This window comes from Euphorbia lathyris, chromosome 10 (genome assembly GCF_963576675.1).
Source record: "Euphorbia lathyris chromosome 10, ddEupLath1.1, whole genome shotgun sequence".
Taxonomy (NCBI): domain Eukaryota; kingdom Viridiplantae; phylum Streptophyta; class Magnoliopsida; order Malpighiales; family Euphorbiaceae; genus Euphorbia; species Euphorbia lathyris.
The window spans coordinates 20,826,770-20,853,932 of NC_088919.1; the positions used below are offsets into that span (position 1 = coordinate 20,826,770).

Here is a 27,163-nt window from a genome sequence, read left to right on the forward strand (position 1 = left end):
TCTCTGCCCTGGAGTGCACATCCTCAAAGAGATGTCTCAGAACTTAGGGAAGATTTAAAGCAAGAGCTCCTAGTGTTTTTTTGTCTCGGTTTTGTGTCATGTAGCCCTGTGATACACTTTTGCTTATAAAAAATAGGGTAAAGTTCAAATAAAATCCCTCTGGTTTCACTAATTTTCAGATAAAGGACCGTGGTTTACTTTTTATCAAAACGAGGACTAAGGTTTTCAACTTTAGCAAAATAAGGACTTTTTCGATTGATACTATTAAAATCACCATTGACGATTTCAAAAATGACATATTTTAAGAACTACTAATATTCTAAACAATTTTAATTCTTCAACTTTTTTATTTCGAGATTATTTAGATAATGTTTGGCAAAGAGAGAAGGTTAATGTTTAGAGAGAGAAAGTTCCAAAAAAGATGATTTTCTAAAATCGAAAATGTAGTTCCATAGAAAATATGACACTGAACAACTTTAATTCTTGAAAATTTTCATTTTCAGGTTGTTAAAGATAGTTTTAATAGCATTATTAAAAGTGCGAAACCTCAATCCTCGTTTTGACAAAAAGTAAACCACAGTCATTTATCTGAAAATTAGTGAAACCACATTGGTTTTATTTGAACTTTACCCTAAAAAATAATATCCAAGATGGGAACTTTCTAATATTTGAATTTTTAAAAAACTTAATCATATTCTTAAAATAAAAAGATTAAGCATACTTCTCTCAAAAAAATAAAATAATAATCATACTATAGTAAAAGGAATTGTCATAGACTGGACATGAAATGAAAGTCCTATGATATTGGAATTTAATAGAAAATTTGACCAAAAAAAAGAAAAAAAAAGAAATGAAATTGCCCAATTTGCATAAGGATCAAAGAGAAAACGTTTCGATAAAGAGGAGACAAAGAAACGGTTTAGCGGCGAACTCAAGAGAGATCTGTCTGTTAGTTCTGCAGTTGAACGATTTCCAAAATCATTCCCTTCGTCTTCAAAAATCAAATTCCCTGAAATCAGACGCAAGTAGGGAATGGAAACACCCATTTCCTGTCTGTGCTAAAATGAAAACCAATTCTCTTCACCACCTTACACTTCTTCGTCTGATCCCAACTTCTTTAAATCTGTTTGAACTCACGAAATTCTCGAGGATCTTTCAAGGTGCTCATTCACCCACTTGATCTATTGGTTCAATTAATTATGCCTCATTATGTATTGTTTGGATAGTATTTAGTTGATTGAATGTTCAATTCTGTTTCAATCGGCATTTGATTGATTGTTTTGTTGAATCGGATCTTGTTCCGCGCGGTTTGAAATTTGGGCGTTGTTTAGTTGATTTATTTTGCAAATTGATTGTCATCTAGGATCTATAAAATTGATTTGTTTATGGGTTCAATGCAACAATCCTTAATTTTGAGTTTTGACTGTAGTTACTTGTGGAAAAGGCTTAAGGCATGAAGGCTAAATAAATTTTCAATTAATTATTTGCTTTTGTTGAATTTGGCACTGCAGATTGAGATCTCTTCTATGTTTTATTTGAGTGAAATTTTTCTAAGATGTTCTCGTTCAGCTCACTCTTCAAGCATTAGACTCCACTAGATTTAGGGGTGGGCAAAAAAACCGATCAAACCGGTAACCGAACCGAAAATCGATAATCCGACCTGGAAAAAGCGGTTAACCGAACCGGTGGTTTTTTAATGGTTTAAAAAATAGACTGGTATCGGTTTCGGTTTCGGTTTCGGGTTAGAGTGTTCAAAAACCGCGGTTAGCGGTTAACCGAACCGTTTAATAAATATATATTTTAAAAAAATTAAAATATTATAAACACATATTATACCTATTTACTATAAAAAAAACTAAATATAGAATATATATTATTATGATATCATAATATATTTAAAAGACAAACAAACCCTTCTTTTTTAAATAAAACCCAACAATATTCTAACTTCTTTAAAAAAAAAAACCCTATTCTGTCTATTCTTCAAAAATTAAAATCGAAGAACCAAAGAAAGGAAGCCGCCGTCTGTTCATCTCTCCTCACACCATCGTTCCTCCTTATCCCGATCTCCACACACGCCGTCCGTCTCTCCTCCTCACACGCCGTCCGTCTCTCCTCCTCACACGATCGTTCGTCGTCCCTTCCGATCTCCTCACACCGTCTTCCGATCTCGCACCATCTTCGTTGGATCTCGCACCATCGTCCTTCCGTCTCGCACCACCGTCGTCTCACACCTCCCTCGTTCCGATCTCTCACCGTCATCCTTGATTAAGGTAACTAGCAATATCTGGGTTTGCTAATGTCCAGGTTTGCTATCATTCGTTATCTTTTTGTTCAATGTCTGGTTTGAAGAGTTTGCAGACAGAGAAAGAAGTAGCAATGTTGTTGGTTTTGTAAGAATATTTTCAGTAATGATGAAATTGTATAGCTAGTTGATAGTTGAAATTGTTTATCTTTGAAAGAGTTTGATGAATCTTTTTAATTCAAGAATTTGATAATAGAGTTTATCTTTGAATTATTTAGCTATGAAATTGTTCAGCAATGATGAAAGAGTTTGATGATTGCTTATACAACTTTTTTTCTTAATTAATGAAGACCTTACACTATTCAATTCAACATATTAATTTTAAAATTTATGATATAGTTAGTTGGCTAGTTTATGCACATCGTATTAATGATCAAATGCACATCATATAGGTATATATAGCTAGTTTCGTGTAAATTATATCTCAAAACTGACTTATACTATATATTTCTTGATTAATTATGTTATGTATAAACATTTTATACAACTACAGCTCACATATCATGGCTACTGATCTTAAAGGTTTTCTATTTAATTTAGGTTCGGATAAAAATTATGGTTAACCGTTGATTTTTAGTTAACCGTTGAGAACTGGTTAAAAACCGTTAACCGAAAAACCAAACCGAAATTAATGGTTAACCGTTCGTACGGTTAACCGATATATATGGACTGGTTTCGGTTTCATTGGTTAAAAAACCGATAGTTTCGGTTCGGTTAATTTTATTACCTCATGGACCGGTTAACCGAACCGTGCCCACCCCTAACTAGATTAGTAAAACTGAAATTATATTTCAGAGAGATGATAATAAAGGACTTTGTTTGTTGCTTGTTTTTTATGTTTGATTTCTATTTGTGGGATAGTCTGGCAGAAGGGAAGGGCACACATAGCAATGGTGATATCAGTAATTTGTTTACTTTGTCCTACCACCTTAAAGTCATGAGAGTTACAGGTTTTGTGAGGGGATTATATGGGTTGCATAGAAAATTTAGAACTCATGCTGATTTTTTTCGCATGTGACTTGTGTTATCATCGCTGTCGTGGCTTGAATTGTATCACAACACTGCTTTTATTAAGCTATTGACCAAACAATATCCCGATGATCCTGATATGCCATAATAAAATATAAATGTCGGGGTTGTAAGCCTTAATATGATGTATGTCCTCAGCCGTTGTAAATGTTTGTGTTGCCCTCTACATTTTCATTTATATTAAGTTTTTTAAGATCTGTATACATGATTATTAATTGTTAGGTGCAGATTACCTTTTTCAGTAATGGTAAATGGTACAAATATGCCAGGTTTTGGTACCTTGTAGGTGTAGTTGCTGCGTGGTTCAAGCACAAACATAAAGAACCTGCGGTCAATATTGGGCATCTGAATTTGCAATCTGGATCCTATCCATTTGACAGAGAATTCAGGGGCTGTCCTGTTAAAGCTACCAAAGGTTCTCTTGCATGCATGGTTAATTCTGAAATTGGAGCAGTTTTGGCTGTGATGCGGAGAAACGTAAGGTGGGGCATCCGCTATGTGACAGATGATGATCAATTGGAGCACTCTCTCATTCATTCCTTGAAAGAACTACGGAAACAGATTTTTTCATGGCAAGATAAGTGGGACAATATTGATCCAGCCATCTATCTCATGCCATTTTTGGATGTAATTCGATCTGATGAAACTGGTGCACCAATCACAGGGGTTGCTTTGTCTTCTGTTTACAAAATATTAACCCTTGATGTGCTTGATGTTGATACTGTGAAAGTTGCTGAGGCTATGCATCTGATTGTGGATGCTGTCACCACCTGTAGATTTGAGGTGACTGATCCCGCCTCTGAAGAAGTGGCGCTGATGAAAATCCTTCAGGTTCTTTTGGCTTGCATGAAAAGTAGAGCATCATCAAAGTTGAATAATCAACATGTATGCAATATAGTAAATACATGCTTTCGCGTAGTCCATCAAGCCAGTTCTAAAGGAGAATTGCTGCAGAGGATTGCACGCCACACCATGCATGAATTGGTCAGATGTATATTTTCACACCTACCTGATATGGACAACAATGGGGACAAATTGGTTGATAGAGGCTCTTCTATTCTTGGAGAGGTAAGAATTAAATGCTCACTTTTTTATTTTATTATTCTTTGATATCATGCTGGAATTTTATAACTTGCAGAAATATTTACACAATATTAAAAATACAAACAGAAACAAGGTGGATATCTAGTGTGTTATGATTCATTGATTGTGATAAAACTCCATTATTTACATGGGGTTACCACTTACCTCCTTCAATCTGAGGTAACTGCAGCTTCAACAAAGAGATTTTTCCAGTAAGAAAACTGTAGTGATTGTGAAATAATCAAATTGGTCTTTTAGTTAAGCAGTTTGGAGTTCAAGCCAGGCATAAGATCTTATGATTATTCATGTTTCATGGCTGTAGATGTATATGCTTGCCAGCTGTCACGAGTAAAGAATTTTTGGTTAGGGATCTCAACAGAATTATCCAATAGATGTTTATATAATCTCTCAGTAGTAGCAATCGACTTGTTTAAACCCTGAATGGGTGATGTAACTTCCAAGTTGAGTAGAATATGCATACATGTAAATACCCTTTTGAGTTATTAGCTACTGAGGTTAGCACATCAATGCCTTCCTCAGTACATGAAGTTGATATATATGTATTTTTTCACTGCAGGTTGATGCACTGAGCAAGGATGATTCTTTTGGAAGTAAACTGCTAGATAATGGGAATGTAAGGGTTGAATCTGATGGTCAATCCGCAACTGTTGATGCAACTAGTGATCTCATAGGAAAATTACAACATGGCAAGGATGAAGAAAAGATAGATGCTGGTAATGGGATGGAAACTGCTGAAAATGGTGAAAAACTTATGATGGATCCTTTTGGAGTACCTTGTGTGGTGGAAATATTTTCTTTCCTATGCTCTCTTTTGAATCTCATTGAACATATTGAGATTGGTTCCAGATCGAATCCGATAGCATATGATGAAGATGTTCCTCTATTTGCTTTGGGTTTAATTAATTCAGCTATTGAATTGGGTGGCCCCTCGTTCAGCAAACACCCAACATTATTGTCATTAATTCAAGGTGAATTGTTCCGTAATTTGATGCAGTTTGGTTTATCAATGAGTCCATTAATTCTTTCAACAGTATGTAGCATTGTTCTCAATCTGTATCATCATTTGCGGGTTGAGTTGAAAGTACAGTTAGAAGCTTTCTTCTCTAATGTGCTTATGAGGATAGCACAAAGCAAGCATGGATCGTCATACCAACTGCAGGAGGTTGCTATGGAGGCTCTGGTTGATCTCTGCAGGCAGCAAACTTTCATGGCTGAAATGTATGCTAGTTTTGATTGTGACATTACCTGCTGTGATGTCTTTGAAGACCTTGCTAATTTATTATCAAAAAACGCCTTTCCGGTAAATGGACCTTTGTCTGCAATGCATATTGTTGCACTGGATGGTCTGATATCCATGATTAAGGATATGGGTGATAGGCTAGGCAATGAGTTATCACTTTCAGAAGAAGCTTTAGAAGATTCTGAGGGGTATAAATCATTCTGGACAATGAAATGTCAAAATTATAGCGACCCTAATTACTGGATTCCACATGTTCGTAAGATGAGACGCATTAAAAGGAGGTTGATGGTTGGAGTGGATCACTTTAACCGGGATCCTAAGAAGGGTCTAGAATTTCTCCAAGGAATAAATCTGCTGCCTGATAAGCTTGAGCCTCAGAGTGTAGCATCTTTCTTTCGGTACACAGCTGGATTAGATAAAAATCTTCTTGGAGATTATCTTGGAAATCATGATGAATTCTGTATTCAGGTGCTTCAGGAATTTGTTAGAACTTTTGATTTTCGGGGCATGAACATGGATACTGCATTGCGTCTTTTCTTAGGAACTTTCAGGTTGCCTGGAGAATCTCAGAAAATACAGAGAGTGCTCGAAGCATTCGCTGATAGATATTATAAGCAGTCACCTCAGATATTGGCAAACAAGGATGCTGCTCTCGTGATGTCATATTCACTTATAATGCTGAACACAGATCAACACAATGTACAGGTTAAGAAAAAGATGACCGAAGAAGATTTCATCCGAAATAATCGACGCACCAATGGTGGAAATGATTTTCCACGAGAATACCTATCTGATCTCTATCGCTCTATCTGTGAGAGTGAAATTCAGATGATTCCTGAGCAAGGTTCTGGTTTTCCATTGATGACATCAGGTCGCTGGATTAATGTACAGCACAAATCAAAAATTACTAGTCCTTTCATTGTCTGTGATTCTCGAGCACTCCTTGACCATGACATGTTTACTATTCTGTCAGGTCCTACAATTGCTGCTATGTCAGTGGTTTTTGATCAGACAGAACATGAGGAGGTTCTAAAAACATGCGTTGAAGGGTATTTGGCAATTGCCAAAATTTCTGCCTCCTACCATTTGGATGATGTATTGGATGATCTAGTTGTGTCTTTGTGCAAGTTCACAGACCACTTGACTCCATTGTCTGTTGATGATGCTATTTTGGTTTTTGGAGATGACACTAAAGCAAGAATGGCGACCACAACGGTTTTCACCATAGTAAATAGGTATGGTGATTATATCCGCAATGGTTGGAAAAACATATTAGATTGTGTCTTGAGCTTCCATAAGCTTGGCCTCTTGCCTGCTCGTCTTGCCAGTGATGCAACTGATGATATGGAGTCGTCTTCTGACCTGGAGAGGACAAAGCCCTCACCAAGTCCTTCCTTGACATCAAATACACCATCTGGCATCACTCCTAGAAAATCTTCTGGCTTGATGGGCCGGTTTAGCCTGTTCTTATCTTTTGATGTAGAAGAGCCAAGGTCACTGCCAACTGAGGAACAACTTGCAGCTCATCAGCGAACTCGTGAAACAATAGAAAGTTGCCACATTGACAGCATATTTACAGAGAGTAAGTTCCTTCAGGCTGAATCGTTATTGCAGCTTGTGAGGTCACTTATCCTAGCTGCAAGCCGTCATTGCAAGGAAACTAGTTCCTCGGAAGATGAAGGTTCTGCAATGTTTTGCTTGGAGCTGTTGGTTGCAGTTACACTTAATAATCGGGATAGGATTTTGCTTATATGGCAAGAAGTTTATGAGTATATAAACAGTGTTGTTCAGTCAACCACAATGTCATCTGTTGTGGTGGAAAAGGCTGTGTTTGGGCTCTTAAGGATATGTCAGCGGTTGCTTCCCTACAAGGAAAACTTGGCAGATGAGCTCCTCAAGTCACTTCAGCTGATATTGAAACTTGATGCTCGGGTTGCTGATGCTTACTGTGAACCCATTACACAAGAAGTAATGCGTCTTGTAAAAGCAAATGCTGTTCACATCAGATCCCATATGGGTTGGCGCACAATCACTTCCCTTCTATCCATCACCGCTCGACATCCAGAAGCATCAGAAACTGGATTTGAAACACTTGCATTCATCATGGCTGATGGGGCACACCTTTTGCCATCTAACTATATTCTGTGTGTTGATGCTGCAAGACAGTTTGCCGAGTCCCGATTGGGGGATGTGGAACGATCTATTTCTTCCCTAGATATGATGTCAGGTTCTGTTTTTTGTCTGACAAGATGGTATTCTGAAGCTAAAGTTTCAGTAGGGAGAGAGGTTGCTGTGAAAGTCAGTGAAGATGTTGGAGAAATGTGGTTGAGGCTGGTGCAAGGACTGAGGAAAGTATGTCTGGATCATAGAGAAGAAGTGAGGAACCATGCTGTTTTGATGTTACAAAGGTGTATGGCAGAAGTGGATGCAATTCACTTTTCAAATGCCCTGTGGTTTCAATGTTTTGATTTAGTGATCTTCACATTGCTTGATGATCTCTTAGACATTTCGCTAGACAGCTCTTCGAAGAATTACAGGCAACTGGAAGAATCACTTGTCTTAGCCATGAAAGTTATGACAAAAGCGTACTTACAGCAACTGCAGGATCTGTCACACCAACCATCCTTTTGTAGACTGTGGTTAGGAGTTCTTAACCGCATGGAGAGATGCATGAAGGCAAAATTTCGAGGAAAACGCGGTGAAAAGATACATGAATTAGTTCCTGAGCTTCTCAAGAACATCCTGCTGGTGATGAAGACAACAGGACTACTCATGCCAAGTGATGACATTGGTGGTGATAGTTTTTGGCAATTAACATGGTTGCATGTGAAGAATATATGTCCATATTTGCAATCAGAAGTGTTTCCAGATGATGAATTAGAGCAAATGTAGGCGAAGCACATAAAATCAGGAGGCCTTTCCGCACCTGACACGACTCTGCTGGTTTCATCTAGCGAGACGATAGTGTGAATCTAATTGTAGAATAGAGGATTGCTCATTATACAATGAATTTTTTTTTCTTCTTTTTAAGTTTAATCCATGAGATTAAATTGCTTTGCTGTGGTGCCAGCCAGAGATAATTACAGATCAAGGCAAAATTGGAAGATGGAAAGGAAAGATAAGAATATCCTAATTGGGCATTTTATGTTGTCTACTTGGCAATGTCTTAGTGATTACAAATGTTGACACTTGAATCCTATTGGTGCTATGTTGAGCTTGTGGACCCATTCCCTATCACAATTCATAATGCCTTTCTCTTGCTTTTCTTTATTGTTTTTCATTCTCAATATTTATAGTTTTGATATCATTTAGACTTTGATTGGATGAAAGAGTTTTTGGAAGGTTATTGTTAATCTTTAGATGTAAAAAGAGAAAGTAGTAGCTCCAAAAATACTAATTTTCAAAACTAAAAACCATGATTCCATCGAAATTGTGATTCTAATTCTTCGATTAAGATAAATCATTTTGAAATCCTCAGCTACTGTAAATGTTTGTGTTGCCCTCTACATTTTCATTTATATTAAGTTTTTTAAGATCTGTATACATGATTATTAATTGTTAGGTGCGGATTACCTTTTTCAGTAATGGTAAATGGTACAAATATGCCAGGTTTTGGTACCTTGTATGTGTAGTTGCTGCATGGTTCAAGCACAAACATAAAGAACCTGCGGTCAATATGGGGCATCTGAATTTGCAGTCTGGATCCTATCCATTTGATAGAGAAATCAGGGGCTGTCCTGTTAAAGCTACCAAAGGTTCTATTGCATGGGTGGTTAATTCTGAAATTGGAGCAGTTTTGGCTGTGATGCGGAGAAACGTAAGGTGGGGCATCCGCTATGTGACAGATGATGATCAATTGGAGCACTCTCTCATTCATTCCTTGAAAGAACTACGGAAACCGATTTTTTCATGGCAAGATAAGTGGGACAATATTGATCCAGCCATCTATCTCATGCCATTTTTGGATGTAATTTGATCTGATGAAACTGGTGCACCAATCACAGGGGTTGCTTTGTCTTCTGTTTACAAAATATTAACCCTTGATGTGCTTGATGTTGATACTGTGGAAGTTGCTGAGGCTATGCATCTGATTGTGGATGCTGTCACCACCTGTAGATTTGAGGTGACTGATCCCGCCTCTGAAGAAGTGGCGCTGCTGAAAATCCTTCAGGTTCTTTTGGGTTGCATGAAAAGTAGAGCATCATCAAAGTTGAATAATCAACATGTATGCAATATAGTAAATACATGCTTTCGCGTAGTCCATCAAGCTAGTTCTAAAGGAGAATTGCTCCAGAGGATTGCAGGCCACACCATGCATGAATTGGTCAGATGTATATTTTCACACCTACCTGATATGGACAACAATGGGGACAAATTGGTTGATAGAGGCTCTTCTGTTCCTGGAGGTAAGAATTAAATGCTCACTTTTTTTATTTTATTATTCGTTGATATCATGCTGGAATTTTATAAATCGCAGAAATATTTACACAATATTAAAAATACAAACAGAAACAAGGTGGATATCTAGTGTGTTATGATTCATTGATTGTGATAAAACTCCATTATTTACACGGGGTTACCACTTACCTCCTTCAATCTGAGGTAACTGCAGCTTCAACAAAGAGATTTTTCCAGTAAGAAAACTGTAGTGATTGTGAAATAATCAAATTGGTCTTTTAGTTAAGCAGTTTGGAGTTCAAGCCAGGCATAAGATCTTATGATTATTCATGTTTCATGGCTGTAGATGTATATGCTTGCCAGCTGTCACGAGTAAAGAATTTTTGGTTAGGGATCTCAACAGAATTATCCAATAGATGTTTATGTAATCTCTCAGTAGTAGCAATCGACTTGTTTAAACCCTCAATGGGTGATGTAACTTCCAAGTTGAGTAGAATATGCATACATGTAAATACCCTTTTGAGTTATTAGCTACTGAGGTTAGCACATCAATGCCTTCCTCAGTACATGAAGTTGATATATATGCATTTTTTCACTGCAGGTTGATGCACTGAGCAAGGATGATTCTTTTGGAAGTAAACTGCTAGATAATGGGAATGTAAGGGTTGAATCTGATGGTCAATCCGCAACTGTTGATGCAACTAGTGATCTCATAGGAAAATTACAGCATGACAAGGATGAAGAAAAGATAGATGCTGGTAATGGGATGGAAACTGCTGAGATTGGTCCCAGATCGAATCCGATAGCATATGATGAAGATGTTCCTCTATTTGCTTTGGCTTTAATTAATTCAGCTATTGAATTGGGTGGCCCCTCGTTCAGCAAACACCCAGTATTATTGTCATTAATTCAAGGCGAATTGTTCCGTAATTTGATGCAGTTTGGTTTATCAATGAGTCCATTAATTCTTTCAACAGTATGTAGCATTGTTCTCAATCTGTATCATCATTTGCGGGTTGAGTTGAAAGTACAGTTAGAAGCTTTCTTCTCTAATGTGCTTATGAGGATAGCACAAAGCAAGCATGGATCGTCATATCAACTGCAGGAGGGTGCTATGGAGGCTCTGCAGGCAGCAAACTTTCATGGCTGAAATGTATGCTAGTTTTGATTGTGACATTACCTGCTGTGATGTCTTTGAAGACCTTGCTAATTTATTATCAAAAAACGCCTTTCCGGTAAATGGACCTTTGTCTGCAATGCATATTGTTGCACTGGATGGTCTGATATCCATGATTAAGGATATGGGTGATAGGCTAGGCAATGAGTTATCACTTTCAGAAGAAGCTTCAGAAGATTCTGAGGGGTATAAATCATTCTGGACAATGAAATGTCAAAATTATAGCGACCCTAATTATTGGATTCCACATGTTCGTAAGATGAGACGCATTCAAAGGAGGTTGATGGTTGGAGTGGATCACTTTAACCGGGATCCTAAGAAGGGTCTAGAATTTCTCCATGGAATAAATCTGCTGCCTGATAAGCTTGAGCCTCAGCCTGATAAAGCTTGGAAATCATGATGAATTCTGTATTCAGGTGCTTCAGGAATTTGTTAGAACTTTTGATTTTTGGGGCATGAACATGGATACTGCATTGCGTCTTTTCTTAGGAACTTTCAGGTTGCCTGGAGAATCTCAGAAAATACAGAGAGTGCTCGAAGCATTTGCTGATAGATATTATGAGCAGTCACCTCAGATATTGGCAAACAAGGATGCTTCTCTCGTGATGTCATGTTCACTTATAATGCTGAACACAGATCAACACAATGTACAGGTTAAGAAAAAGATGACCGAAGAAGATTTCATCCGAAATAATCGACGCACCAATGGTGGAAATGATTTTCCACGAGAATACCTATTTGATCTCTATCGCTCTATCTGTGAGAGTGAAATTCAGATGATTCCTGAGCATGGTTCTGGTTTTCCATTGATGACATCAGGTCGCTGGATTAATGTACAGCACAAATAAAAAATTACTAGTCCTTTCATTGTCCGTGATTCTCGAGCACTCCTTGACCATGACATGTTTACTATTCTGTCAGGTCCTACAATTGCTGCTATGTCAGTGGTTTTTGATCAGACAGAACATGAGGAGGTTCTAAAAACATGCATTGAAGGGTACTTGGCAATTGCCAAAATTTCTGCCTCCTACCATTTGGATGATATATTGGATGATCTAGTTGTGTCTTTGTGCAAGTTCACAGACCACTTGACTCCATTGTCTGTTGATGATGCTATTTTGGTTTTTGGAGATGACACTAAAGCAAGAATGGTGACCACAACGGGATTCCACCAAAAAGGGATCAAGATGGCAAGAGATGGCACCATTTCCAGCAACGACAAAATAACCCTCGGGGTTTCGAGCTACAAAACCGAAACCAGCACAATCCATTCTTTGAAAAATTGCTCCATCGACATTAACCTTTATAAAACCAGTTGGCAGGGAGTCCAAGTCGCAGCACCGTTAACAGAGCATTGAGCACCATCTAGTAATTATCTGGCCAAGTTTCCACTTGGACAAAAAGGAGATCGCAGTGCTAAAAAAGGACATGAGCAAGCTGAAACTTATGATTCCAGACTGTCATTTTGGTTCGTTCACAACGGCCAGCAGATTTCAACAACGAGTCTAGAAGCCTGCTTTGGGTGCTTAAGGTTTACATACTTCTAGAAATCTATGAAATTGTCAAAGAGAGCACTAATATGTGCAACCAACTAAAACATGATACATATCTTCTATAGCAAACATACAAAAAGGGACATCCATTATCAAGTTGCACATGACAATTTTTAAGAGCATCGAGGGTAGGCAGACAGTTCAATAAGGCGCGACAAATAAGATTTCGAACCTTTGGGATGTGGGGTGTGAAAGCACCACATGGACTTCTTGTCAATGTCTGTGGTTGGGGGTGTCACCATAATGAACTGAACCTAACTGCAAATATGCGCTCTTGACACTGAATTGGCCCTTGAGTCCCACCACCAGCTCCAAGCATCATTAACACGCCTAGTGCTTAATGGAATTTTTTTGATGAGTTCGTAATCCCGATCATTAATCAGCTCTTGAACCAGCTCATCATCTTAAGCATTGTGAACTAAAGATTGAAGGCTATCAATCGTATGAATAAAGAGACCTTCCAATCGAACACTCTCAACAAAAGGATTATTTAGGAGACGCAACCAGAGGTCTTCCCACAACACGATAAGCACCCGGAGAGATTAAGGGAAGGGAGGCCAGGATACTAATCTAAATATAACTCGGGTTATTATTGATATCAGCTTCTAGGAAGGAAGTAGTGGGGTAGTACCTAGCTTTATACACATGAGCCATAAGAGAATCTGGACACGTGAGGAGTTGCGAGCCTTGTTTTGCTTCGCGGGCCACATTAAATTGATGCAAATTTTGGAAATCCATTCCCCCTAACTTCATTGGAGCACACAACTTATCCCAAGATTATTAGCAAATCCTCTTGCCTTCATCGCCATTCATACCTCACCAGAACAAGTTCATCATCTTCTCAAGATCTAAACACAACAAATTTGGAAGTAAAAATAAGCCCATTGCATAGGATGGTAGAGCTTGGATAATAGATTTAATAAGCACTTCCTTGCCCGCTTTAGAAAGAAACTTCGACTTCCAACTCCTTAACCTTGAAGATACTCTACCTTCAACATACTTAAACACTTGAGACTTGTTCCGGCCGACTAGCGGTGGCAGGCCCAAATACTTTTTGGGGACAAAAACCAATGAGAGCTAATTTGACTAGAGCAGTTTTTACTGAAAGAAATTGAGGACTTGGAGTAGTTTATTTTCTGGCCTGACGCCTTCTCGTATTGAAAAAAGCAGTGTTTCACAACTTCACACTTCGCCCTGATTGCTTTGAAAGAGATAATTGCCGTAAGCAAAAAAAGAGATGGGAGATGGATGGGGCGGTACGGGCAATCCGGCAGCCATGAAGCGTACCTCTTTCTTCAAGTTTAGACAGAGAGAAGAAAAGACCATCAACATAGATCAAGAATAAATAAGGTGAGACCGGGTCACCCTTGCGAAGACCTCTGCTCGGGAAAATATGGTTGCCACTAATAATCTGATAAGTTCCTTAGTGACATGTTGCATAACCAAACTAATCCATTTGTCTTCAAAACCGAGCTTTCGCATTATCTGGGAAAAGAACTCCAATTCCACCTTATCGTATGCCTTGGACATATCAATCTCGAGGGGAAGTGATTTAGGAAGTGATTAACTTCAAAGAGTAACATAATATTATCAGTGGTGAGCCTTTTTTATATAAGGCACTAATATGGAGAGATAATGAGGTGAATGATGTTTTTACGCCTATTTGCAATTACCTTTGAAAGGATTTTGTAAATTACATTACATAGGGAAATCAGCCTAAGATTAGAGATCGTTTCAGGCTTAGACTTCTCTGGGATAAGAACCAAAGTAGTAGCATTAATATCATCCAGAAAGGAACCCAAATTTAACAACCTATGACAAGAAGCCACAACATCTGCCCCAATTAAATCCCAGTAACATTGATAGAAACCATGGTTGAAATCGTGAGGGCCATGACTTTTGTCTGGATTCATTAAAAAACTCGTTGACTTGACTTCATCTGGTGTAAATGGCCTCAAAATATGATCATTAATGTCCGAGGAAATCTTAGCGTGAATATTATTGCGGATAAAAATAGGTTCACAACCATTAGAATAAAAAATGTTATTAAAGTAATAATGGAGAAGGGTACTCAAACCTGAAGTCTAAGAATAAAAAAAACCAGTCTCTTTGGTTTTCTAGGTTTTCCCTGGTGAGGAAGTGTTGTGGTCTCACTATCTCTTTTTTTTTTTTGCTTTATAATGTCTCAGTAACCAAAATAAAATTAGATTGTCAATTCATATTCATTTCAAACTAAGTTCATACTTATTATAGGATGATGGCAACTATGAACCTGTCCCAGGAAGTGATTTTGAAATTACAAGGGTTGCTTTTCGAGACAATTCATCTAAATAATACATCAACAATCGTGCAAGTAATTTTACGGAGGTCACGAAAAAGCTGAAAGGGAAGGGGGTTGATCTTGACAATAACGGTTTTCTGATTCTTCAGGTTTTGTACTTGCAACATAGCAGTTTTAATTCGAGTAAGAAGTTAGTTTTCACTGGTTAAAAAAAAATTTGTTGCTTGCTGTTATAGGGTGAAGTTGAGCAGGTTTCATTGATGAAACCCAAAGCTCAAGGACCCAGTGATGAAGGGTTTCTTGAATATATGGAAGACATAATTGGGACTGACAAGTATGTACAGAAGATTGAAGAATCATCCAAAGAGTGAGTATGTTGACCTTCTATAAATGTAGAAGAATGACTCATGGTGCTGATTCCAAGTTTCAAATTCTAATTCTTGATAAGGATCAACATAATCTGTGTATGTGCAAAATAAAAACAATACTTGTTAGTTTTGTAAAGCACTCTATTATGGGAAGTTCATCTCTTGATTGCAAGAATTCAGTATTGAAATTGATACTGGGTGATCTGAACTCATACTGTCACAGGTTGTTAATTCTTGAATTAGGATGTCTTATGGATTTTTTTAATCCATCATTTAATAGCCTTGAATAACCATGGATAAAATAGTTATTATGATGCGATGTATACTGCTGGTTGTGAGGTTATTGTAGCTGCAAGATTGATGATCAAAGTCATAGATATACTGCTGTGATGATAGGTGGAGTAGTAGAAACTGTAACTGGATAGCGGTGATGGTTAATCAAGACTGTCTTGACCATGGTGCAATTCTTTTATTTCTGTTATAATATTGGCTATCAAATATAGTGGGTTCATGATGGTGGTGACTAGCTAGAGTTATGGCAAGTTTGTTAGGCTAGCAATGATGCGGTGGTATGGGATCCAAATGAAAAGTTATAAACTCAAGTAATTTCCTATTCTATAAAGAAAATTTGGAAGTAATAGCAAGTTAACCAAATTGGTTTTGCATGTATTAATTTATTCTTTTCATTTTCCTTGGAATACAATTGAAAACTAAGTAAATCACTTAAAGGCTATGTGACATGATTGGTGTCTAGTTTCTTAAATTCTTGAATTAAGCTGCCAAGTTGGTAAAATTTGGAAACTTAGTCTGCAGATGCAAATGCATGTTCCATTGATGAAGCAGTGGCAATTAAATTGTGTTTCAATCCCTTCAACAAATATTTGGCATATCAATAGCTCGAGGATGATAACTGCATTTTGTAGCTAACAATATGCTGTAAATAACCTTACAAATTTGTTTCCATACAAGCCATTTCTAACTTGTATTTATGCTTGCATTGGTTTTATAGGTTGGAATCCCTTAACGAGAAAAGGTCCGGAGTGGTGCAGATGGTTAAGTTGGCTGAGAAAGAAAGGGATGGCTTGGAGGTTTGTGTACCTTTTGTTGTTATTTTAATATATATTCTTAATTAATTTCTCTTTTTTTCCTGTGGAATAGGATGTGAAGAATGAGGCAGAGGCCTATATGCTGAAAGAATTATCATTTTTAAAATGGCAAGAGAAAGCTACAAGATTAGCTTACGAAGATAACAGTGCAAAAATGGTTGATATGCAAACAAATGTGTCTAGCCTTGAAGAAAATTTAAAAGCTGAAAGGTTATTTGGTTATGACTAGCTAGATTTGCATTAAATTCATTCACTAGATCTGTAATATATTGAAGATCTTATTGATGTATTTAGGGCGAAGATTCAAGAAAGTCATAAATCATTGAAGGAGCTTGAGGCAGTGCACAAGAATTTTATGAAAAGACAAGAGGTTTGTATGGCATTCATTTGACTCTTTAATAATCATTGTCAATCCCCGCTTCCGAAACAATAATACAGTAATACTCGTTTGTCTATGTTTGCGCTCTTTGCTATGCATATATTTAATCTTGTTTTATTAACAAGCAGTTATTTTTTCTTTGTCTTGAGTTCAGGAACTTAACAATGATCTCAGAAATTGTAAAGAAGAGTTTAAGGAATTTGAAAGGCAAGATGTTAAATACCGGGAGGATTTGAAGCACAAGAAGCAGAAGATTAAGAAACTCGAAGACAAACTTGAAAAGGTAGGTGAAAGATGATTTTTTCAGCCATTGAAAATATGTAGCATCTAACATATTTTCATCCTTTGCAGGACTCGGCAAAGATTGAAGACTTAACCAAGGAGTGTGAGAACTCAACAGATTTGATTCCAAAACTTGAGGAGAACATTCCAAACCTGCAGAAATTATTCTTGGATGAGGAGAGAATACTAGATGATATTGTAGAAAAGTCTAAAGGTTCTATCTTTTCCTTTTATTTTAATTATATATTTTTTATTTCAATTATTGAATATGCTTTGCCTTAAATTTCTTTGTAACCTATGCTTTCTCAAACACTTCAAATGAGGTAGGTCTGAGATCTAGATGCATGGGGTTTAGGGTGCTTGTTTGCTGTTGGTATTCCTACTTTGTTTATGTTAGGACTGAGGAGCATTTGTCAATTGGGATAAATCTGCATATGGACCATTGACCATGTTAAGAAGCATGTTCATGGGTTTGACAGCTCTTTCAGCACATAACCTTAAGGTTAATAGGTTTTTTCAACTTATATCCTTTACATGGCTTATACTTTTTTTTTTTTTTAATATGCAGGATTTTACTCACTTGCATCCAAATAATACCTTATTTTGGATGTGAATTGCACCAAATGTGCCCATTTTATAATTAACTTAAACTTTATATTGAGTTGAGTCATGACTACATAACTCTCACTCACACACACCTGTCAACAATCTTCCCCTCAAGCATGCAATTTTGAATCTCTTGCATATTGGATTTGGGTCTTGCTCCCCCTTGAACGAAATCCTCTCTGAAACCTACAACATCACTAACAAGAGTTCACTGCTCTTGTTGCCATTTTGCTCAGCTCAAACTCAACTTGGCTCCATGCTTGTCCAATGTCAAACCACGGGCTTTGATATTGGATGTTATGTTGGGATGATCACTCATGGGCTTGACGGTACATAATTCCAACCCAAAATTTCAAGGTATTAGGTTGAGAGGTCATTCTCAAGTCAACTTATATAACTCTCACTCGACTTGTATCTTTGCAATATGAGATTCTCAAACTATCACGTTCCATGTTCATCCCCTGTCGTATCATGCTCTGATGCTAAATTTTTAAGACCAGAGGAAAAACACTCGTGGACTAAACACTACATTCCAACACAAAATTACTAGATATTAGGTTAATTAGGTCATGCTCAACATATATATCATTCACTTGACTCATATTTTTCTGATGTGAGATTCTCACTCGTTCCAACTATTTGACAGTTGAAGTTTGAAATATTCTAATAAGTTCGGAAATTTAATTATCTTGTATTTAGGTGTGAGGCTATATAGAGTTCTATCTTGTTATTTTGAAGGATATTTTGGTTTTATTAGTGTGACTTTAGTTCTTCCCATGTACAAATTCTTCCTCAAAGCCATGATTGAAACTCATATTATAAATATCCATCTATGGTTTTTTTAATTAGGTTTCTTATTGTGAAATGAAAAGATTGCTCTGTTTTGAAATTGTAATTTCAAATTTTCACATTCCGAAGTTGTGGTTTTATAGCAGCTAGATCTTTTCTGTGTGTTTAACAACAAGTCAATAGTTGGCAACATCAATTGATACAAGGGAAAATTCCATTTCTTTTGTACATTTCATTGTTAGACAATCCTTTCAATTTTATTTTATTGCTTGTTATGTAACATTTTCACGTTTCTACCAGTTTTTCCAAAAATAAAATAAAATAAAGAAGAGAAAAATAGCCTAATCAATTTGAACATTTACTTTCTCAATACGTGAGCTTATAGATTTTTATTTGTACATTGGTGTTCTCTGTAAGCTTGAGAATGAAAATATATCAACTATTTTATTTAACACTGCTGTTTAAATGTGTAGAAAATAGCTAAATCGAATTTTTGTGAAAGAAACAAGTAAAAGTTACACCTGAAAATATGCTCAGAGTTTCGGTTTTTTATGAACATGTGACTTGTATTTTTGTCAATTAGCTAGAATCAGTATGAATGTGAAAAGTTAGGGTACAGATTCCAAATTGATTAAATTACAAGAATCGACTAAAGTTAAAACTCAAGCGCAAGCTTGGCTATACTTGGTCATTAGATCGAGTGAATGTAAAATATGATTTGAGGGTGAGAGAACTATTTTCTCTATTTGAGTGTGACTTTGACATAGAATTCTCTTGTTTACTTTTATTCTTTGTGATTTTAAACGGTTACAGTTTCTATTTGGCATGAAGTTGTGCTTTGTTTTTTTGTATGTGTCTGTGCGTTTCTCTCTCCTTCTAGTCTGTGAAGAACTTGTGCCATTATGGAATTTAAGTTCTTAGAAGAGTGTCTTGATTTTTTGTTCTTTGATTTTCTTAGCAATACACTGAATTTTAAGCTAAATATATTTGTTATGGTTGGTTGATAAACAGTTGAAACCGAAGGATATCGCTCTAAGCTTGTAATGCTTCGTGCTGAATTAGAACCATGGGAAAGACAGGTCATTGATCACAAGGGAAAGCTTGATGTTGCATGTACTGAATCGAAGCTCTTGACTGATAAGGTGGTGGATTTATTTTGTCATTTGATATGTTAGTGATGTGCTTAGAATATTCTCTGATTTCTAGCATTTACAAGGATATGTCAGTCTGGATACTAAACCAAAAGGATATTTAAATCTGGGTACTAGACCTATAGTGAGCTGACCTCAGGAAGAAACATCCATTCTTTTCAAACTGTTGCATTGCATGGAGTTAGGGTCATAGTTTTAACTTGTTACTTATAAATTTCCTGTCTGTTAAAACTGGTAGCAGAAGTAATACCATATCAAATTTGGAAATTTGTACCATTTTTTATCTTCTATTTGATTAGATGCCTTAAATTACTGTCCGGGTGAAATTTTTGTCTAAATGTGCTCGTTTGCTGTTTCAGCATGAAGCTAGTCGTTCTGCTTTTGAAGATGCGCAGAAGCAGATGGGTAATATTTTGGAAAGAATTGAAAAAAAAGCTTCAAATATCGCAAAACTACAAACTGATATAGAAAAGCACCAACATAAGGCATCAGAAGCTCAAAAAGTGGAAGAAGTTCGTAATTTCTTAGTAACTTATGTTTTTCACTATGATATAGTGATACTGGATTTAGTTTACTATTGTGGATTGAAGGTATAAGTTTTCAAGGATTTGATTTTCTTATACTGCATGTGTGTTTTCCATCTCCTGTGAAAAACTATATGCGAACATTTTGGTTGCAAAAACTTTCCTTAATGTATGTAGCTGGAAATTTTAGTTCCTGCTGAAACTCCAGTCTCCTCTTTCTTTATAGATTTTAATTCTTCATGTTTTATAAGCTTTTCCCTCTCCACATGAAAACATTTATTCTTCTTATCCCTTTGAAAGTACTGATTTGCTAAAAGAATGTGTGGTAGTGGATTCACGTTTGTGTTTAAATTTTATCTTTGCAGCAAAATATGATGTTGCCGTATCGACAGCCTGTTCAGGACTTGATTACATTGGGGTAGAGACAACTGCAACAGCCCAAGCATGTGTTGAGCTCCTACGAAGGGAGAATCTTGGAGTTGCAACTTTCATGATATTGGTATTGACTGCATTCGTGACAGTACTTATTTCATTAAACATTTTGAGATTGTTATGCCTTACTGCTTAGGCAGTAGGTGCTTGCTCAGTCAATTTATTGCTATGACCATGGGTACAAAACTTAGGATTAACTGGACATTTGATGATTAAAGATTAAGTATGTTTGTTGCTACCACTCTTATAAGAATCTTACGATTCTATTCAGCTGTATTTCGAGCCGGATCTCCTAAATTATTAACAGAAGCTTATGATTCGCGATTTGAATCATATGATTCTATTCGATTTGATTTGTCTCTATTTCGAGCCGGATCCTCATTACTGTTCATCAAAAACTTCAAAAATACTAACTACTAAAGTCACTCTCCTCTAGTCCGATTGTTATTTATTAGGTTATCAACTCAAACTCGTTCCATTCAATCATTACGCTTAGGATCACATTTGCATTAGATTTGAATTTCAAGTAATTGGTTGATATGATTTCTTTTTTGACATTAAAATTGTATTTTTAGACTAATATTTGATAATAATTTGAGTTCGACAAGGTAAATAAATAAATAAAAAAATATATATAGTATTATGAAATTGAACCGAATCTTACGATTCATGAGTCATAATTCACAAAACCTGGATTTGACAACTATTGTTGCTACAACTTTGACATCTTGCTTTACTTAATAGTTTCTGTCAAAGATTTGAATTTTGACGATATGAACTTATTTGGTAGCTTCTAAAATGTTGTGCGAATAGCTGTGACTATTTTGTCCAAATAGGTTGATAGTTCAACGAAGCATGTACTAAAGAGAATCACCTAGTTAATGCAACAATGGTGTAGATCCTGTCATTTGCTTTTCTGCATCCAAGTATTTGTGATGGTCTAATAATATTTAGCTTGCTTTCACAAGTAACTCAAAATTTCAGGAAAGGGTATTGGGTGGTCATATTTGATTGCTATGACTTCCTAGACATGAGTTAAAAATTGATTATAGTTGCTTTGTGCTTTAGATACTTTTACTTTTCATTTCATTTTTTCCATTTCCTCAATGCAGGAGAAGCAAGTTGACCTCCTACCAAAATTAAAGGATAAAGTAAGCACTCCTGAAGGGGTTCCACGTCTTTTTGATCTAGTAAGAGTTCAAGATGAAAGAATGAAGCTTGCATTTTATGCTGCTTTGGGTAACACTGTCGTAGCAAATGATCTAGATCAGGTATTCAAGCTTCTTTTTGTATGATTGCTAGAAAAGTTCCAAAATACATGTCTAATCGCTTTAACATGGTTAATCTCATAGTTGTTAAAGGCACGCCTGACCCTAGGCCCAGGTCTTAGCACCTCTGTAGCAGAGAGGCAGACGATGTTCAGCAGGCCTGTGGCGGCGGTGCGCCTTGTCTGAAGTGCACCTAGGCGCATGGATAGGATTTTTTTAGGGTTTTGAATTAGAATAAGTTGTTCTAATCTCAGCCCTATAGCTAAGTACTTAGAATAAGTTGAGCTAAGCTGAGTTGAACATATCTATATCCATATATGGTTCACATGTCTAAACGAGTCAAAATCTTTATCAATACATTTAAATTCTAAGTTAGGTGTAGGTTTATTTAAAAATATATTATTGATACAGGCATACAAATTATTACTATGGTTTTCACAACAGTATTTTGATGAAAAAGGACATGGTTAGAGAAGAATTTTTTAGATAAGTATCATCTTTAAACCTCGAATATAATATGATTAAAAATTGCAATGATTAAAGTAATCATATAACAAGCTGCTCATTATTCAAGTTTGACATGTTTATGGAAAAAGCCTCAATTTTGCTTGACATTTTGTTGTGTATAATCATCTACAAGCTTGAATGAGTAACTATCAGGCCTTGTCACTGGCTTGAATTGTTTCAGCCCTAAGAAGAACTTTTTTTGATGTCATCTATAGATGAAGGGAATGGAGAAAAAGAAATTTTATATGGCTGACAATCTGTGAAGGGGTGAAATCTTTTTTTGATTGATCTGAATTGTTTTGCATTGGTTGCGCCTATAGAAGCTGGCCTGTCAAAATAGAATACTGCTTACTGAGTCTATATATTAAGTTATTAACTTATTTTCTGGCTTTCTTTTAATTACTTCAAAAACTAAAGATTATTGAAACACAGGACAAGTCAACTGTAACCAAGTCTCTGCTGAGCCTGCATGAAATACACTAATTTACTCAACAAGATGTTATATGCTATTAAGAATGAACTTTTATGCCACTAACTTCTAGGTACTTTCTCAAGTAAACTACAAATGGAATCCCTTGTTAATGAATAATACTGACGCACTTTAATCTGCTAGGTAAGAATAACCTTTTATGCATGAGCTTCTAGGTACTTCCATAAGTAAACTACAAATAGAATCCCTTGTTAACGATACAAAATGTAATGAATTCTAATATGCTTCATCTCATGTTATGAATAGTTTCCATAGTCTTTGAAGGTATTTTGAGAGCATAATTATGTTGTCTTCAGATATACTGTTTAAGCTTAATCTGGAGAAGAAAGCTCAACTTTATTGATTCTGAATTTATAGGCTACACGGATTGCATATGGTGGAAATATGGAGTTTCGACGTGTAGTTACACTTGATGGGGCCCTTTTCGAAAAATCTGGTACGATGAGTGGTGGAGGAAGTAAGCCGCGTGGTGGTAAAATGGGCTCATCTATCCGAGCTGTGAGTGTTTCTGGTGAAGCTGTTGCAAGTGCAGAGAAGGAGCTTTCTATTATGGTTGATAAATTAAATGGCATCCGTCAATTAATTGTTGATGCAGTAAGAAGTTACCAGGCGTCAGAGAAAGCAATTACACACTTAGAAATGGAATTAGCCAAATGTCAGAAAGAGGTAGCTTTTCTGGTTAAGTTTACATGAGTTTGCTTTAGCTGTTGCTGATAGAACTTAGTTTTTTTAAACTAACTCTCAAACAGATTGACAGTTTACATTCAGAACATGGTTATCTGGAAAAACAACTTGGTTCCCTAAAGGCAGCATCTCAGCCAAATAAGGATGAACTTGACAGGCTAGGGCAGCTTAAGGAAATGATATCTTCAGAGGAAAAGGAGATCGACAGACTGACAAAGGGGTCTAAAGATTTGAAGGAGAAGGTATATGAAATATGCAGAGTCTAAACATTCTGGAAACCAAGATAACAAACCTTGTCTGTTTTATTACTGATTTGTGCTTAATTGTTTGACTCTCTTAAATCTTTGAATTTATTCCTGACTTGCAATTGACTTGAACCAAAATTCCATATATCATTTAGTTTTGCTACTGTCGAATTTAATTCATTAAATAATATATATATATATATATATATACATATATTTATTTTTTTTATAGGCTGTGGAACTCCAGAATAAAATAGAGAATGGTGGTGGTGAAGTATTGAAAGCACAGAAAACAAAGGTCAACAAAATACAGCTGGTAAGAACTAACATGACTTCATAATCTCTAAATTGCTCCAATTTTGTTTGTTCTAATTTAAGCTACTTACCACCAGGATATTGATAAGACTAGCACGGATATCAACCGTCACAAGGTACAAATTGAGACAAATCAGAAAATGATAAAGAAGTTAACAAAGGGCATTGAGGACTCAAAGAAGGAGAAGGATAGGCTTGTTGAAGAGAAGGAAAAACTGAGAAATGTTTTCAAAGAAATAGAAGAACGGGCATTTGCAGTTCAGGAGAATTATGAAAAGACACAGAAGGTTTGACTTTTTCCTTAAATTTTAAGTTTCAACAAGGTCTGACTTATCAGGATAAGTTTTGCCTGCTGATACATGCCTTGGCTTTTCTGCAGCTGATTGATGAACATACGGAAGTGCTGGATAAAGCCAAAACTGAGTATGAAAATGTGAAAAAAGTTGTGGATGAGCTGCGGGCATCAGAGGTACTTTGCCACATCAAATTCTTTGACTAATGTCTTTTCTTTTGGTCAAATGACTGGAATGGATCAGTTAGTTTGCATCTTGTCATAGGACAGGTTGATGCAGATTACAAATTATCAGATATGAAGAAAGGTTACAAGGAGTTGGATATGAAGGGAAAGGGTTACAAGAAAAAGCTTGATGACTTGCAGAATGCTCTGACACACCATATGGAACAGTATGTTGAATTGTTAGTTGTCTATTTTTGAAGCATTATATCAAACCGAAGCATGCTTAATTTTTGTTTGCAGAATTCAAAAGGATCTGGTGGATCCTGAAAAGCTTCAAATGACGTTGGCAGATGAGACTCTTGCTGAAGCTTGTGATCTTAGAAGGGCTCTTGAAATGGTAACATTGATAGAAGCACAACTGAAAGAGATGAATCCAAATCTTGATTCAATTGCAGAGTATGAATTTTTATTTTAACTTGGTATTTGGATATTCCTATGCTAAAATTTTAGGATAAAGTATCAAATTGGTCCTTAAATTTGTACGCGATGATATACATGTCCCAAAATGAATTCCATCAACTTGTCATATTTGGTCAAATAATTTGGTAAATTGGATATATGCCTTAATTTGATTGGTGAATCTGGATTACATGAAGTTCATTTTGGGCCACCTTGATGGTTGCTTACAAGTTTAAGATCTGTTTGATACTTCATAAAAAAAATTCACTTCTATTTGCATCACCAAAAAACACTGGTAAAACAGATATCGTAAAAAAGTCTCCTTGTATAACGAGCGAGTGGAGGAGCTAAACATGGTCACTCAACAGCGTGATGATATCAAAAGGCAGCATGATGAATGGCGGAAGAAAAGGCAAGCACATCTCCTGTTTTATGCATACTCCAGTTTTATCTCTTCCCAGTGGGCAATTGTTAGTCAAATTGGGTCTTTTTTCAGGTTGGATGAGTTCATGGCAGGATTTAATACAATATCATTAAAGTTGAAGGAAATGTATCAGGTTGGTGAAATTATCATTTAGTGTGTAGAACTGGTTGTATACATGTATGTCAAATGCATGTTCTATTCTATCTTCTTTCATCTTTTTGCATGACTATAAACTATGTTAAACTACTGCATGTTTTGGTTGGTTGGTGGCTTGGTGCTGTCTTTGATTGAATTTACCTGTTTTTGGAACTTATGTCTTTGATATAGATGATTACGCTGGGAGGTGATGCGGAACTCGAACTTGTTGATTCTTTGGATCCTTTCTCTGAAGGAGTTGTTTTCAGCGTGAGGCCACCAAAGAAGAGCTGGAAAAACATTGCTAACTTATCAGGGGGTGAAAAGGTATCTCTAATAATAGTTGTTCATTTAAACAGCTTTTAAAAAAAATCAAATAGTGTTTTTATTTTATTTTATTTTGAATTATAGTAAAATTGAATCTCTCTTAACTATTTTCAGACACTTAGCTCCCTGGCTCTTGTTTTTGCACTTCATCATTACAAGCCTACGCCATTGTATGTGATGGATGAAATTGATGCTGCTTTGGGTAACTTTCATTGAACTCTTGAATGTTTACATTCTCATTCTTTTACTATTTTATTTCTCTTACTCATAGTTCATATGGATTGTCAGATTTCAAGAATGTTTCTATTGTGGGGCATTATGTGAAGGATCGGACAAAGGATGCACAATTTATTATCATAAGGTCAGCTCCAAGTTTTTCCTTTTTGAGGCTATAATTACACGGTTACTTCTTTTTTAAATGTAATTCAAGTGACTTGCAATGTGCAGCCTTAGAAATAACATGTTCGAGTTGGCGGATCAACTGGTTGGAATATACAAAACAGACAACTGCACCAAAAGCATAACAATCAATCCAGGCAGTTTTGTGGTGTGTCAAAAGGCAGCATGATTCTGAACATGGTTTTTCGCAGTATGAATCAATGTGAGGAGCAATTCCATTATTATTTATTTTGTATAGGCCTGATTTGCACGTACTTGTAACTTTCAAATATCAACTTGATATTTATTAGAAATTGTTCGATAGCATACATGCAAATTGTACTCTGGATTGTGCATATTATAAGGTGTCCTTGGAATACTATGTAGATGCCATGACACACTTTTCCCATTTGTTGATCATGAAAACAGATGGTTTTGGATTGAATGACTTTAAAACACCGCCTTCTTGTGTATAGTTCTTGGCGCTTAACTATTACTTTGAAATATACATTAGCTTGCTCAGAAGCATCATGATCAAGCTCGAATGATCTTAGCTGGAAAGAGAGATTAGCGCTTGGCTGGCAACCTATTTAACACATGCTTCTTTTATATTCATTTGCACTACTTTTGTTTACATGTAATGCCATCACAGGGTATCAAGAGGGTCATTGTTGGTAGCTTGCTAACAGGGAGGGGGAGGCTCTCGAAACCAAAAGAGATGGAGTAATAAATAGTGTATATGAGTCAATC

General features: G+C 36.3%; 1 protein-coding gene and 1 pseudogene across 2 annotated transcripts; both read left to right on the forward strand.

The window, feature by feature from the left end:
• The first annotated feature begins 1,994 nt into the window (after nt 1–1,994).
• Nucleotides 1,995–26,876, forward strand: LOC136208047 (structural maintenance of chromosomes protein 4-like; annotated as a pseudogene).
• On the forward strand, nt 2,135–8,943 carry LOC136209985 (ARF guanine-nucleotide exchange factor GNOM-like). Of its 2 annotated transcripts, none has more exons than XM_066001638.1 (3): nt 2,135–2,273; nt 3,621–4,402; nt 4,995–8,943. In XM_066001638.1, exons 2-3 carry the CDS (start codon nt 3,764–3,766, stop codon nt 8,568–8,570), a joined length of 4,215 nt encoding a protein of 1,404 aa, XP_065857710.1. In that variant the 5' UTR covers nt 2,135–2,273; nt 3,621–3,763; the 3' UTR covers nt 8,571–8,943. The 2 variants fall into 2 exon arrangements, with proteins under 2 accessions (XP_065857710.1, XP_065857708.1); XM_066001636.1 differs by having other exon boundaries at nt 2,136–2,273; nt 3,604–4,402.
• Nucleotides 26,877–27,163: the final 287 nt, after the last annotated feature.

Bases quoted from the DNA above. Each gene is read 5' to 3' on its own strand.
- LOC136209985 (XM_066001638.1), top strand. From the start codon at position 3,764: ATGGTTAATTCTGAAATTGGAGCAGTTTTGGCTGTGATGCGGAGAAAC. The intron at 4,403-4,994 runs GTAAGAATTAAA...TTTTCACTGCAG, and splicing joins GCTCTTCTATTCTTGGAGAG to GTTGATGCACTGAGCAAGGA.